This window comes from Nycticebus coucang, chromosome 2 (genome assembly GCF_027406575.1).
Source record: "Nycticebus coucang isolate mNycCou1 chromosome 2, mNycCou1.pri, whole genome shotgun sequence".
Lineage (NCBI taxonomy): Eukaryota > Metazoa > Chordata > Mammalia > Primates > Lorisidae > Nycticebus > Nycticebus coucang.
In genome coordinates this window covers 5059470-5072580 of record NC_069781.1, presented here as the reverse complement: position 1 = coordinate 5072580, position 13111 = coordinate 5059470, and the positions used below count along the sequence as shown (strand labels likewise).

General features: G+C 52.1%; 1 protein-coding gene across 2 annotated transcripts in view; it reads left to right on the top strand.

Moving 5' to 3' along the window:
- The window catches only part of CFAP77 (cilia and flagella associated protein 77), a 132092-nt gene that overhangs the window by 65190 nt on the left and 53791 nt on the right, over positions 1-13111 (top strand). For both annotated transcript variants that reach the window (XM_053559112.1, XM_053559104.1), the window contains 2 exons: positions 9913-10012; positions 10506-10734. In XM_053559112.1, coding sequence (XP_053415087.1) covers positions 9913-10012; positions 10506-10734 — 329 coding nt within the window. The remainder of the gene's footprint in view (positions 1-9912; positions 10013-10505; positions 10735-13111) is intronic.

Genomic DNA, 13111 nt, shown 5'->3' with positions numbered 1-13111 from the left:
CTGTCACTGTGACCGCCTCACACAGAAAGGGCCATATATCAGTGGCAGGAGCAGAGCAGGCCGCAGGAAGGGAGGCAGCTGCCCCAGGGGGTTGGGGAACCGGGCAGGTGGGAAACACAGGCAGCTCAGAGCATGAGAACCAGACAAGGCTGGCTGGGGTGGCTGGGCAGGCAGGGGGGCACCTGCAGGGGTGTCCCCATGGCCTGGGGCTGCCCTTGGACCTGAAATGGAGAGTTACTATGGAAATGCCAACAGTAAGGACAGCAGCAATAGAAGCCACTGTTCATTGATCATGCCTCCCCACCAGATGCCATTAATCACGCTGCACACAGCCTCCTGAGGTTTTGTAGGCAAGGAAAAGGAAGGCCAGACCAGGTGAGTGACTTGCCCATGGTCATGACGGAAGTGGCAGAGCTGGGACTCCAGCTCAGTTCTGTGACATAATTCACATGCCCCCCAGTAGTCACCTCAGTCCTATTATAAACTTGAGCAGAGTTGTAATGACGTAGAACATTTCTAATATGGAAAATAGAAACACATAAATTAGCTCTGCGTTTTGGCTTTTTACATTATGAAAGGAAAACCTCAGTTCCCCCCAAAAGAGCCCTAGCTACACCCCTCACACATCACAGTTATTTTGCTGTGTTTCCTTCTGGTATTTCTTTTTGCAACACATTTTTTTTTCCAACATGGCCCTAACGGTAGTGTATGTAAAATTTTGAATCCCGCTGTGTTTTTTTTTCACTTGACATTATTTTATATGCCTTTGATCATATATGCATGTGGTCCTCTCGTGTGTGGCTTTTTAGTATCATTATGCGATGTTCGACTGCCACTCAGACAATGCACATGGTTCAAAGAACCAGGCTTCTGAGACGGTGCCCGAGTCCTTTGATGCATAATGCACCTTATTTTACATGATTGTTTATCTGAGGTTCTCATTATGGAAATAAATAAATATCCTCTATGCTAATAACGATCACGATTTGCATTTATATTGTGCTTTTCATTCGAGGCTCTTAAGTTGTTTTACAATAATGAACTACCCCTCCGTGAGCACAACGGTACGTGCGCACACATGCGTGCGTGGGTACAGCCGTATACAGATATTTATTTAATAACTACCAGGCAATAACTGTGGGATTGCACATAACTATGCTTTAATAGAATGCAGGAAAGTGAGTGGAGGCTTTTCAACTGTCGAACATTCATTTAGTTTAGACGCAGGGCTGGAGGGTTAATGAGCTGCACTCCGTGTGCTGCCAGGAGGTGGGGCCTGATTGATTCCTTTGAGGGGCCTGCTTGTGATGGAGCCAGCGTCCAGGGTAGGTCTAAAACCCCAGCCCTGGGCTCCCTGATGGAAATGACCTGTGGCCCATTTGTCTAGAGTAAGATCCAGTTTGGGTGACCTGAGCAATAAAGGCACTGATTTCACCCATTTTCACTTCTACAGTGGGAAACAGGGGCTAATTAAGGAAAAAAACGCATGCTGGACAGGCAGCGAGTAGACTTGAGTTGCAAGTCCGGGTTACTTGTTTGGAGGAAGTTGTCCCAGACAGTGGGGCTTCAGTGAAGCTCCAGGGCTGGGGATCTTCACTCACAGGTCCCAGGTAGAGATCAAGGCAGCAGCCTGCGGGAAACACCACCTGTGCCTGCCTGCCTGCCTGCTGTCCTCACTGGTGACAGGCTGCTCTGAGGGGGCTTCGGGCCTGGGGGCCGCCTGCCTGCCCTGATGCACCAGGGGAGTGGAGGGAGCTGATATTGAGGAGGAGCCGGGAGAATCCCAGGACCCTCGGGACAGGGAGAGAGATGGTTTTAATTAGAGCTGAGAGATGGGAAATAAGGCAGAGAGGGATGACATCTTAATGAGGTTTAATGAAGCTATCTGCTGATGGGGACAGCTGTCACCCAGAGCTGTATTCTAGCCAAGCCACTTTATGACGGAGGAAACTCTGAAAAAGGAACAATCTGAAGGCAGCTGAGGAGGATGGGGTGGTCAGACTGGGACCTGGGATTTTTCTCCCATGTCTGCCTCTTGATCCTAACACCTTGTTGACAAAGGATTCCAGAGAGTGGGCCATGTTTAAATAGCTTCCAGTATTTCGCAACTACCCATCGTGCAAAAACTAAGGCATGGCTCTCAAAAGGCCTTGTGGAGTTTGGATGTGGTGTCTAAAGAAGTCAGCTATAAGAAATGAGAAATGTGAGGATTTTGAGATCTGCAAGGATCCACTGGTCCCCTCCCCTTTTAAACCCTGATTCCCCACCTGCCCAGTGGGGATCTCCCTTCCAGAGTTGTGAGAATTGGGCGGCTTCTGGGGACTGAGCACAGAGGTCCATGAGAGGTGAGTGTAACCCTTGCTCTTCCACTGGCTGCCTGGAGGGCTTTGCACTAGCGTGAGCCTCTTTAAGCTTTGGTTTTCCCATCTGTAAAATGGGAGAGCCTACCTGACAGTGGAGTCGACAGAGTTCAGGGAGAAGCACTTGGCACATGTTCGGTACACAGTAAGTGCTCAGTAAAGGAAGATGCTGAAGAAGATGCAGGCCCCCTGTGCCTGGCACGTGGGTGGTGCTCAATAAATGTCAATGCTCTTTCTTCGCTTCTGCAGTAAAGACAGCACAGAGGTTGTAAGGGATCCCTGTGCAGGGAGGCTCCTCTCATCCTGCACCTGGCCCAACAGCCAGCCCACACTGTCTGCCCCAGGATGTTTGCACATGCTAGCCTGAGACCTGACTGGCAGATCCTTTTTGCCTCTGCAAGTAGCCATTTCTTGTCCTCTCCCGGGCTGGCGAGGCAGCCTGCCTAGGGACCAGGGCAGCTGATCAAAGCTGAGTCTCTTCAGTTCCCCAGACATCAGGGTGAGGCTGCCACGTGCCTTAGCCTTTTGTGCTGCTGTAACAAAACACCTGAGACCAGGCTAGTTGTAAGGAGCAGGAATTCATTTCTCACGGTGCAAGCAGGTTCGGCGTCTGATGAGAGCCTAGACTCTGCATTGAAGGTGGCACCTTGTTGCTGCATCCTCCAGAGGTGACATGCACCATGTCCTCAAGAAGCAGAAGCAACGGAAGGGGCACAAAGAAGAGCCCCCTCCCCTGAGCCCCTTTATCCAGGCGCCTCCTGCCTGAGTCACCTCCTACAGGCCACGCCATGCGGTACTGGTGCATTGGGGTTAAGTTTCACCATGAAGTTTGGAGGGGACAAAAACATTCAAACCATAGTACCAGGGGAGGTAGGTGACCATCAGGCCTCCCACGCCCTGTGTTTCACTGACAGCTGGTCTTGGAAGTTGTCACAACCTGGGAGGGTCAGGAGCACCTGTGAGCCCCAGCAGCCGTAGCCAGCTTCCCACCCTGCAGCCTCCTCTGTCAGGCAGCTTTTCTCTGTGTGCTTCTGGAAGGCCCTGCAGGTCGGGCTGGGGAAGGAGGCCCAGGGTAAGTGCCGGACCCTCCCACTTCTCACTCGCTGCTCCTCCTGCCTCTGAGGGCTCTCGAGGCCCCGGCAGGTCTCCCTCCCTCACAGGCTGCTCTGGACTCTTCTTCAAGCTGGTTCCAGCCAAAATGCCAATTCGAGATCTGTGTCCTTCCTTTTCCTGAACACCCTTCCCCCAACCCAGTCAAGACTTAGCTGTCCTGGGTCCAAGTCACTTCAGTCCTACGCAGCAGGGCCTCAGATAGCGTCATTTTGTTCAACATTATTATAGTGTCATGTTCATGAGAAAAAGAAGTTTCCGGGCTGGGGCCACTGTCCGTGTGGGGTCTGCACGTCCTCCCCAGGCCGTGTGGGTTTTCTCTGGGTGCTCCAGTTTCCCCCCACATCCCGAAGATGTGCACGTTAGCTGGACTGGCCTGTCTACATGGTCCCAGTGTGAGTGAGTGTGTGTGTGTGTGTGTGTGTGTGTGTGTCGGTGCCCCAAGATGGGATGGTGTCCTGGCCGGGACTGGTTCCCACCTGGCACCCTGAGCTGCCAGGACAGGCTCTGGCCACTCAAGACCCGCCCCTGGCATGAGCAGGTAAATAATTACTTTACTTGCTTTGATTAACCTTACTTACATTTATTTCAACATTTAATCCTGAGGGTGTTGTGGTCTTGATTTAGAAGTTTAGTGATGCTTTGTGCCCAGAGATATGCCACAGGGACTTAACACTTTTTTATATCAATCAACCTGTAGGTAAGTTGGTTTTCTTATCGATGTATCAGTTTGCTTAAAGTTGCCAGCTTGTGAGAACGTACTGATGATGTTAAGTGAAGGCTCACTGTACCATTTCCTGAAGTAACAGTTTTTCCCCAAACCACAGGTCTATGCATCAAAGAGTGGACTTTACCTGGGGAATCCCCGGGGTACCACTGCTTGCGCAGCAGAGTGACAAGTCAGAAGACTCACCTGTTCTGCATGCGCGAATCCTCACTTGTACACACCAGACCTGGGCTGCCCATGCTGAGTGCTAGATCCGTCAGTAAGAGGCAGCAAGACTCTGAAGAGTCGGCCGTGGGTTCAAATCCCGCCCTGGCCGCTCGTGACCTGTGCACAGCTTTGAGCAATCAAGGTGCTCGAGCTCTCTGGGCCTCTGCTTCCTTGCCTCTGAGATGGATGGTGGTGACACCGCTCTGCAGTGTTGCTTTGGGCATTGGCAGTAACAAGGGAGCCGGACGCACAGATGCTGTCATTACAGGCGCTGGGGTCGGGGGTGTTGGCCATGAAGCGCGTGGCCAGGTGGGGCTGCCTGGTCAACATGTTTCCTTGGGCAGCTGAGCTGGTCTTGAGTGGACGTGCTGCCCCTCCAGTGTGTTTGCACGCGAACAAAGGGCCCCTGAGAACCTGAAGCTGAAGCACTGAACTGCAGGCAGTGGGGTCTCGGGCCCTGGAGGTATCTGGGGTAGGTGGACTAGAGGGAAGGGTCACTGAGGCCTCTGCGGCCCTGGTGTGGGCACAGGCGGGCATGCTCGCTCTGCTGAGTTTCGCAGAGTACCCACACAGGGCTCGGTGGGTGGTCTCCCGCTGTGGCTGAGACAGGCCCAGGGACCCTGTGGTTCCCTCCAAGCAGGATTCTCTGGCACTTGAGCGTAACCTGGCCACGAGGGAAGGAAGTCGGGCTGCCCAGGTGGAAGGCTCTGGCATTGATGGAGCTTCTCAGAGCAGCTGAATCTGCTTCTCGGCAGAATTCTTGGGAAATTCTACTTCACCCCACCAGGCGACACTCTCGTCCGGAGAAGTCCAAGGACAGATGAAGCCTGAGAACTCTGCCCTCTCAGGGACTTCAGGATGGGATCCTGGTCTCAGAGGCTCAGTCTGGAGGACACGTGTTCATTGTTGCTGTGCTGGATCTCGTGTCTGTGCTCATATATTATTTAATGGTTCTTGAAAGGAATTGCGTCTCCTGTGTGACAGAGAGAGAGACAAGTGGCCACAGTCTGGGGTGAATGGAACCTGAAGGCAGCAGGCAGGACGGCCCCGTGCGTGGGCACTGGCATTAGGTCACGCACTGTGGTGACCAGTGTGCTGCCTTTAGCCACCGCCCCACCCCAGGTCCCGTGCTCCTTACTTCTGAAGGACCTTGGTTATGCTCGTGTTTGACTGTGTGGACAGCACACAGCCCTGTGCCAGCCTCTTTCCCACCACAGTCTGTGAGCGGACCACATGTGTGCCGATGTGCCTTCTTCTGTTTTTCTCAGGGTTTCTCAGGCTCCGTAGGCACCACTGGCATCTAGGGACAGATGGCTCTCTGTTGTGTGGGGGGGATGTCTTGTGCACCGTAGGGTGGCCTCTCTCCACTAGAGAGAGGGTAGTGCTCCTCTTCCAAGTTGTAACCAAAAGTGTGTGGTGACTTGGCCAGATGTCCTCTAGGGTACCATATCACCCCTGGTTGAGGACTATGGCTACAGACCATTCTGCGGTGTGAATACATTACAACTTTCTTACCCACCTGATTGCCATTTGCATTGTTTCTGGTATGTGACCATCAAGAATTGGGCTGCTATGACATGTTTTTGGGTGTGCATACACATTCATTTCTGCTGGGTGTCCAGGAGGGAATTGTGGGATTATAGCGCAGGTATACGTTTAGCATTAACAGATACTGCCAGTTTCCCACAGTGCTTATACCAGTTTTCACTCCCAGCAAGTGCCTGAGTGTTCCAGTTGCTCCACATCCTCACCAATAACATTGAGCTTTTGCTTTTTATTTCCCAGAGGTCAAGCACCTGGATACATGGGTCCTGGCCACCTGAACATCCTCTTAATGAAGTGCCTGTTCAAGTCTTCTGCTCATTTTTTAATAGGATTATCTGACTTTTTCTTAGTGATTTATAGCAGCTCTTTGTATATGATAGGTAAGAGTCCTTTGTCAGATATATGTATTGCAATTATCTTCTTTCTCTCTGTGGACACACACATTTTTAGAGCTAGGAGCACTCTATCCTTCCCTCCTGAAGCCTCCTGGTTTGCCTGACTGTTATTACTTAACTCTTCTGTTTGCAAGAGAGTGAATTTCATAAAAGCAGGGAATGTGTGTCTGATTTGTTCACGTTAGAATTCCCAGCATAGGACTCAGCACAGAAATAAATATTTGTGGAATGAAGTATGAGCAAAAACCTCCCATGGGAATGACACTTTGCAGCCTAGGGCTTCCGTGTGCTTTGGCAGTTATTGACTCCCAGGCAACCATGTTAAAAAGCACAGAGATTGAGGTGCCCGCCTGCTCCCTCGCCCCCTCCCTAAGGGTGGCAGCCAGCTCCTGAGTCTGTCCGTCGTCCCCCTGCCAGCTGGAACTCTGCCCACCTGCACCTGCCCTGAGGGAGGTGGGGCTTCTCCCAGAGAAGTCACATTTTAATTAACTTCCCCCGGCAGTCACTGGAGAGTTTGGATCATTTTCATAAACAAATGAGAGGCTGGAGCTTTGTCTGCAGCTCAGAGTGAGTGGTGTGGAAGGAATTCAAAACAAATCACCCAACAGAAGTGCCCTCCTGGACCTCAGCACTCACTCCATTGCTCTTGAGGGAGGTGGGGAGGGGTGTTTTGGGACTTGAGATGGGAAAGAAGAGGGAGAAAAATGATCAGTTACTGTATATAAAAGAGCCAATAGCCTTGAAGTAGGGTGTCTGGACTGCATGTGTGTGTTCCCCCCAAATTCATGTGATAAAACCCTAACCCCCAATGGGATGGTGTTAGGGGCTGATGAGGTTGTGAGGGTGGAGCCCTTCTGATGGAGGAGGAAGAGAGCTAGATCACTCCCTCTCTGCTCTCTGCCATGTGAAAACACAGTGGGAAGGCGGCTGTCGGCAAACTAGGAAGTGAGCCCTCCCCAGACACCACATTGTTGCTGCCTACACCTTAGACTCCCCGGCCTCCAGAAGTGTGAGAAATAAATGTTTATAGCCACCCACTTATAATGCTAAAAGTGTTTATAGCATTTGTTGTGCACCTGCTACATACCAACAGAAAAAAAGGAGGTAACAGAAGCCAGGGGTCTGGCTATGTGGAAATTTCTAATCCAGGCATGGTGGTCCAGCAGGTGCATTCATGGAAATCGAGGTGACTTAAGTTCTAAGCCCCAAGCAAACATGATGATGATTTGTTATGTCAGCTTAGGCTAAGACTCGGGCACTTCTTCCACACATTCATTCTACCCTTATTTACTAGTATCTATTCTGTGCTGGACACTGGGAAAAGATGGGTCAGAATAAAGACTGATGGGGTATCTAAGGAAATCTCCATAACTTCTTCTCAGTTTAGCCGTGAACCTAAAACTGCTCTAAACTGTAATGTCTATTTTTTTTTTTTTTAACTAACCTTAAAAAATAAAGATTGGGTCTCTGCCCCAGTGGAGCACACAGTATCCTGGGGGAAGACAGACAGAAAACTGATCATCATGTGACGAATGACTCAATTACACTATTTTGTCACTTCTCAGTGGCTTTCTTTGAGAAGTGATTCACACGCCATGCAATTCACCCAGTTAAGGTGTACAATGCAATCACAAAAGAGCTTTGGAGCACCTTCATCACCGCCACTGGGAGACACCCCGTAGCCCTGCCATCACCCCACAATCCCTCCGTTTCTGCCCTCCACCCACCCCTGGCCCTGGAAACCACTGATCTGCTTCCCGTCTATGGATTTGCCTGTTCTGAACATTTCACAGAAATGAAGCCGTGCAGTATGTGGGCCTTTGTGAGTGCCTCTCAGCATCGTGCTGTCAAGGTCCATCCATGCTATAGCAGATATAATTGTGTAATTTTGAAAGTGCCATGATGGTGAGCGTGGGCCACTATGGTGCACCACATAATAAAGAGGCCTGTCTGGATTGATGCCAATCGGGGAAAGCTTCCCAGGGGAAGAGGTTTTAAATACCAGGCATTTGTTGTGCAACCTGCTATGTACCAACAAGAAAGAGGAGATAACAGAAGAGGGGTCTGGCTATGTGGGAATTTATATTCCAGGCAGGGTGGTCCAGCAGGTGCATTCAAGGAAATCGAGAAGGTGACTGAAGTTCTAAGCCCCAAGTGAATAGAACAGAGGTTGAGAGTTACTGGAGTTCAGAGGAGGGAGGGCTACAGTGAGCCCAAGGACTCCAGAGAGCTTCCGGCAGAGACGGGGCTTGAGAAAGAAGGCCTGGTAGGGGAAGAGTTGGGCCCAGAGCAAAGGCCTGGATGAGGCTGGCACACCTGTGGCTCTTCAGATGGGGAGTGGGCTGTTCTGCCTCAATAGCGGGCCATGTAGGGGAGCAGTCCAAGGGAGGAGTTTACTGCAGAGGCAGTGATGAGCTGTTGCCCTGCACCCAACCTGTGGAGCCAGACAGCGGGGACACAGATGCGATGATAGAAGGAGAGAAAGTGAGGCCAGAGACTGGAGATCCTGGGAGACGTGACACGCTGCAACTTTGAGCCCTTGGTCTGTGACAGTGTCCAGGGGCCTGATGGCATCAGGGAGCCACGTATGTCGGGGGCTCATTGGCATCTGTTTAGCTCCCAGGTCTGAGCGTGGAACCTGGGTTCCTGCCGCTGGCCTCATGCGAGCTGTGTGACCTCTCTGTGTCTCAGCTTCCCCATGAAAAACAGGAGTCATGAGGCCCGCCTCCCTGGGTGTCTGCAGACCAAATGGGAGAACTAAGAACTTAGTGGGCACTCAGGGATGAGTAAGGTGATGATGGTGTCCTGAGCACCACCCAGCACAGGGCCTCTGCCCTTGGGACTTGCTATTCCAGAGAGACCTCCAGCTGGGGGTCAGACACACTTGCCCCACCCCCCAGGAACCATGGGCAAGGCTCTGCCTCTCTAGGTCCCAGTCCCCAGATGTATAAAGTAAGGAGATGACGTGGTTGAGAATAGAGTGATTCTGCTCATACAGACCTCTTCTACAGGGGTCAGGGAGTTCAGGAAAAACAGAGAGTGTGAACAGCTATCCAAGTGCTGAGGGGGTGACAGTGCCCCTGTTCCTGTGTCTCTGCCCTAAAGTAAGGATTTGAGGATGTGACTTCCTTGTGAGCTGCAATGAGAATGGTTTGCTCCGTCCCTGGTAGGAGTGAAGTTTTAGGTAGGAAGGATGTCCCTCTCCCTCCATGGCGGCCTCCAGATGAGTCCTCCTGCGCTGGGCCTGTTATGTCCAGCTTGAGCCAGGCAGATGTAGGCTCTACCCCAAACATGGCTGCTCAGCTTGGGGAATGCATTCCCCCCACCCCAGTGTACAAATGTGACACAGAGGCCCCTGTTTCTGCTGTCCTCACTTACCCCAGCCCCTGAGTGCCGTGAGCTTCTGCTGGATGTCCCCTTCCCAACCACAGCCTGCTCTCCACTCAAGGAGGGCTCTGCTGTCCATACCCTTGGAGGCGACACAGGTGTCCCATGCCTCCCTGTGCTGGGTGACCATAGGGCAGGTCTGAGATTGCACTGCTCACCTCTGCTCTCTCTACCCCAACAGGCTGAACTTGGCAAGCCCCGGGAAAGAAGCTGCAGTCTCCCCGGCATTGATTTCAACTATGGACTCTACATCCGGGGGCTGGATGGAGGTGTCCCTGAAGGTGAGTGAGCATGCTTCAGAGTGTGGGGCTGAGGAGTGGGCGGGAGGCTCATCCTCATCACAGAGCTCTTGACCTAGGGTAGTGGCTTGGTGTCTGGCCCAGTGCCAGTGACACAGTAGCTGAGATGGGAGGACCAAGCAGGGCCAGGGCTTCAGGGGCAGGGAAACAGCAATGGACTGTCTGTGCTCTGTGCTGCTCGGGCTCCACGCACAAGACAGGCTCAGGAGCAAGTGTCTGATGGCCCCGTGGAGGTCAAGGCTGGGCAAGTCCAGCTACAGGAAAGGTGTTCAGGCACCCTCTGCAGTGTCTGTGCGTCCTGATCCCCCTTTCTCAGGGCCGTCCTTTCGGGGAGGTAGCAGGGCTGTCACCCGGTGGTCTCAGGTCCGTGGGAAGGTAGAAGGCCCACGTGCCCTGCATCCTCTTAGTCAGAGGCCCAGGGCACTGCCTTCCCAGCCTGACACCTCCCCATGGCTCTGTCTCTCCCTGCCCTCAGCCATCGGACACTGGAACGTGTTAAAGCAGCAGCCCACCTGCCCCCATGAGCTGACCCGGAACTACATTGCGATGAACCGCGGGGCTGTGAAGGCTGGCCTGGTGACTGCTCGGGAGAATTTCCTCTACTGTCAGCTCAACGACGTCCGCATCAGTGATGAGGACGACAGACGCCTGAAGAAGGAGCCACCCTCCGTCCCTCCCAACATGACATTTGGGATCCGGGCACGGTAAGGTGGCTCGAAGTGGTTGGGGCGCCGGCTTACCCAGGGAGCAGTTCAGAGGATGACAGGGCAGTGACCATCCTCTGAAGCTCCATGCCCTCTGTCTCCAGAGACTCTTTTGTGTGGCTTCTGAGGCCACACCCTGAATCCAGCTGAGCCGAGTCACTGCCTGGCAGCAGGATATCCTGTAGGGCTGTGCACAGGCCACCCATGTGCCCTTAATCAACACTCATTAAGACCTGTCTTTTCCCTCAGGGGGGTTAATAACCTGGGTGAGGAAGGGGAGAGCGTGCCAGGTTACCCCGCATGGAACCATGGCTGTGAGGCCACAAGAGAGGCCCTGCAGCCTGGGCTCACATCTATAGAATATGGATAATAACAGTCCCTGCTTTGTAGTATTGCTGAGAGGTTTTAGTGACAGGACACACTCAAAAACCTCGGCGTAGGGCCTGGGACATAGCAAGCACTCAAAAATGTTAGCTACTGTTATTTAAGATGGTGTAATGTGAACTGTAGTCCCAAAGGCTATGGGATTTTCTAAAATTTATATTGAGGTTTGACTTATTCATAGTAAAAAGCACAAATCATGAAGAGTTCAGCTTGATGAAATTTTACAACTGGATTCATGTAACTACTACTCAGAGAAAGATATAGAATATCCGGTACCCCAGAAAGTCCCTGCATTATCACCTCTATCATACGTGAGATGAATTTGTACACAAACCCTGTGGTCCCATAGCCTCCCCACTGCCAACACTATTAACTTTATAGCAAGGGTACAACCACCCTGGGGCTTAGATCAGCTCCCTACTGCCAACAATGACCCACATTCCATGCAGAAATAGGCAGAGAGAGGGGGGATGCCAACAGAAAGGGACTTCCAGTGCCATGTGCCCCCTCTCTGACTACCTCTGCAGAAACCTGCTAACTGCTCTCCCTGAATTGGCCCTTTCCAAGGTGCCTGCCATGTTGCTGCAGAGTTCTCTGTTGCTGATGCTCAGATTAAATTCTATCCCCTACATAGACATCTGTAGCAGCTCCACAGTTGGGGACTTTATCCTACTTGATGGTTTGGGATCCCTTCCTTCTGGAAACAGAACTCTGATCCATGCATCTTTTCTACCATCAGCCCATGTGGATCCTGGATACTGAAATCACCCCTGACGCCAGGGAGGGAAACCTGATCAGGCCGGGCCAGGCAGAGGGTTCAGGCTGCCCTGACTTCAACAACTGACTCAGACGCTGACACGTGGCCCAAGCCTGTCCAATCAGTATATTTCTTAAGCCCTGGTTACAGTGGCTGGTTCGGAGTCAGACGTGTGACCTATGTCCCCACCCTGGCACACAAGACATTCTTTAAAAGCAGAATGCAGTTGCATGTAATCAAGACTCAGCTCAAAGTGCATGGATTTTTTTACTTTTAAGGAGAATGTATTGGCTCACAGGATTGCAGAGCCCAGGGGTGGAGCTTCGCGTGCAGCCTGATCCAGGCCGTCAGACAATGTCATCGGCATTTGGTCTCTGTGTCCCGCCTGTGCATCCTGGTTTTGGCTCCATTCTCTAGACAAGCGTTCTCCTCACCTGACCAAATGGCCAACAGTGATGCCATTCTTACATCCTGTTCGTTTAGTGAGCCCAGTGCTAAGGCGTAGGGAAGACAAAAGCTTTCAGATCCAAGTCTTTGGTCCAGCTTGGGTCCATGCCCATCTCTTAAGAATAGGGCTTCTCAAGTACGCTGATTGGCCAGGCCTGAGTCACATGACTGACTCTGAGCCCAAGGGAATCTGAAGCCCTCTGATTGGCCAGGCCTGAGTCACATGCTGAAGCCCTCTGATTGGCCAGGCCTGAGTCACATGCTGAAGCCCTCTGATTGGCCAGGCCTGAGTCACATGCCTACCTCTGAGCCCAAGGGAATCTGAAGCCCTCTGATTGGCCAGGCGCAATCACATGCCCCTCCCTGGGGTAAGGGGTGAATTCAGTCCGGAGGATCCCCACGGGATGGTGGAGAAAGTGCACAGAGCAGGGTTCTGTTTCCAGGAGGCAAACAGGCAGAACCAGCGAGTGTCTGCGCAGCCGAGCTTCCTAACGCTTTCTGCGTCAGGGTACAAGCTGACATTTGTGCACTGGGCATTGAACAGATAAATGGAAGAGGCTGCTCCCAGACATCAGCGAGTGGCCTGGACCTCCACGTCCAGCCCCTGTGACTGACAAGGCCAATATCTCAGCCCATCTATGTGGCAGCGTCCTGCCCAGTCCTCATTCAAGGCCGCTGACTTTCCACCCCCAGCCTGTCTTTCCAAGCTCCCTCCTGCCATTCCTGGACTAGGTACCTTTTCTTTGATTATGCCACCATACTTTTTAATTTTTTTGGTGGTTCATTCTT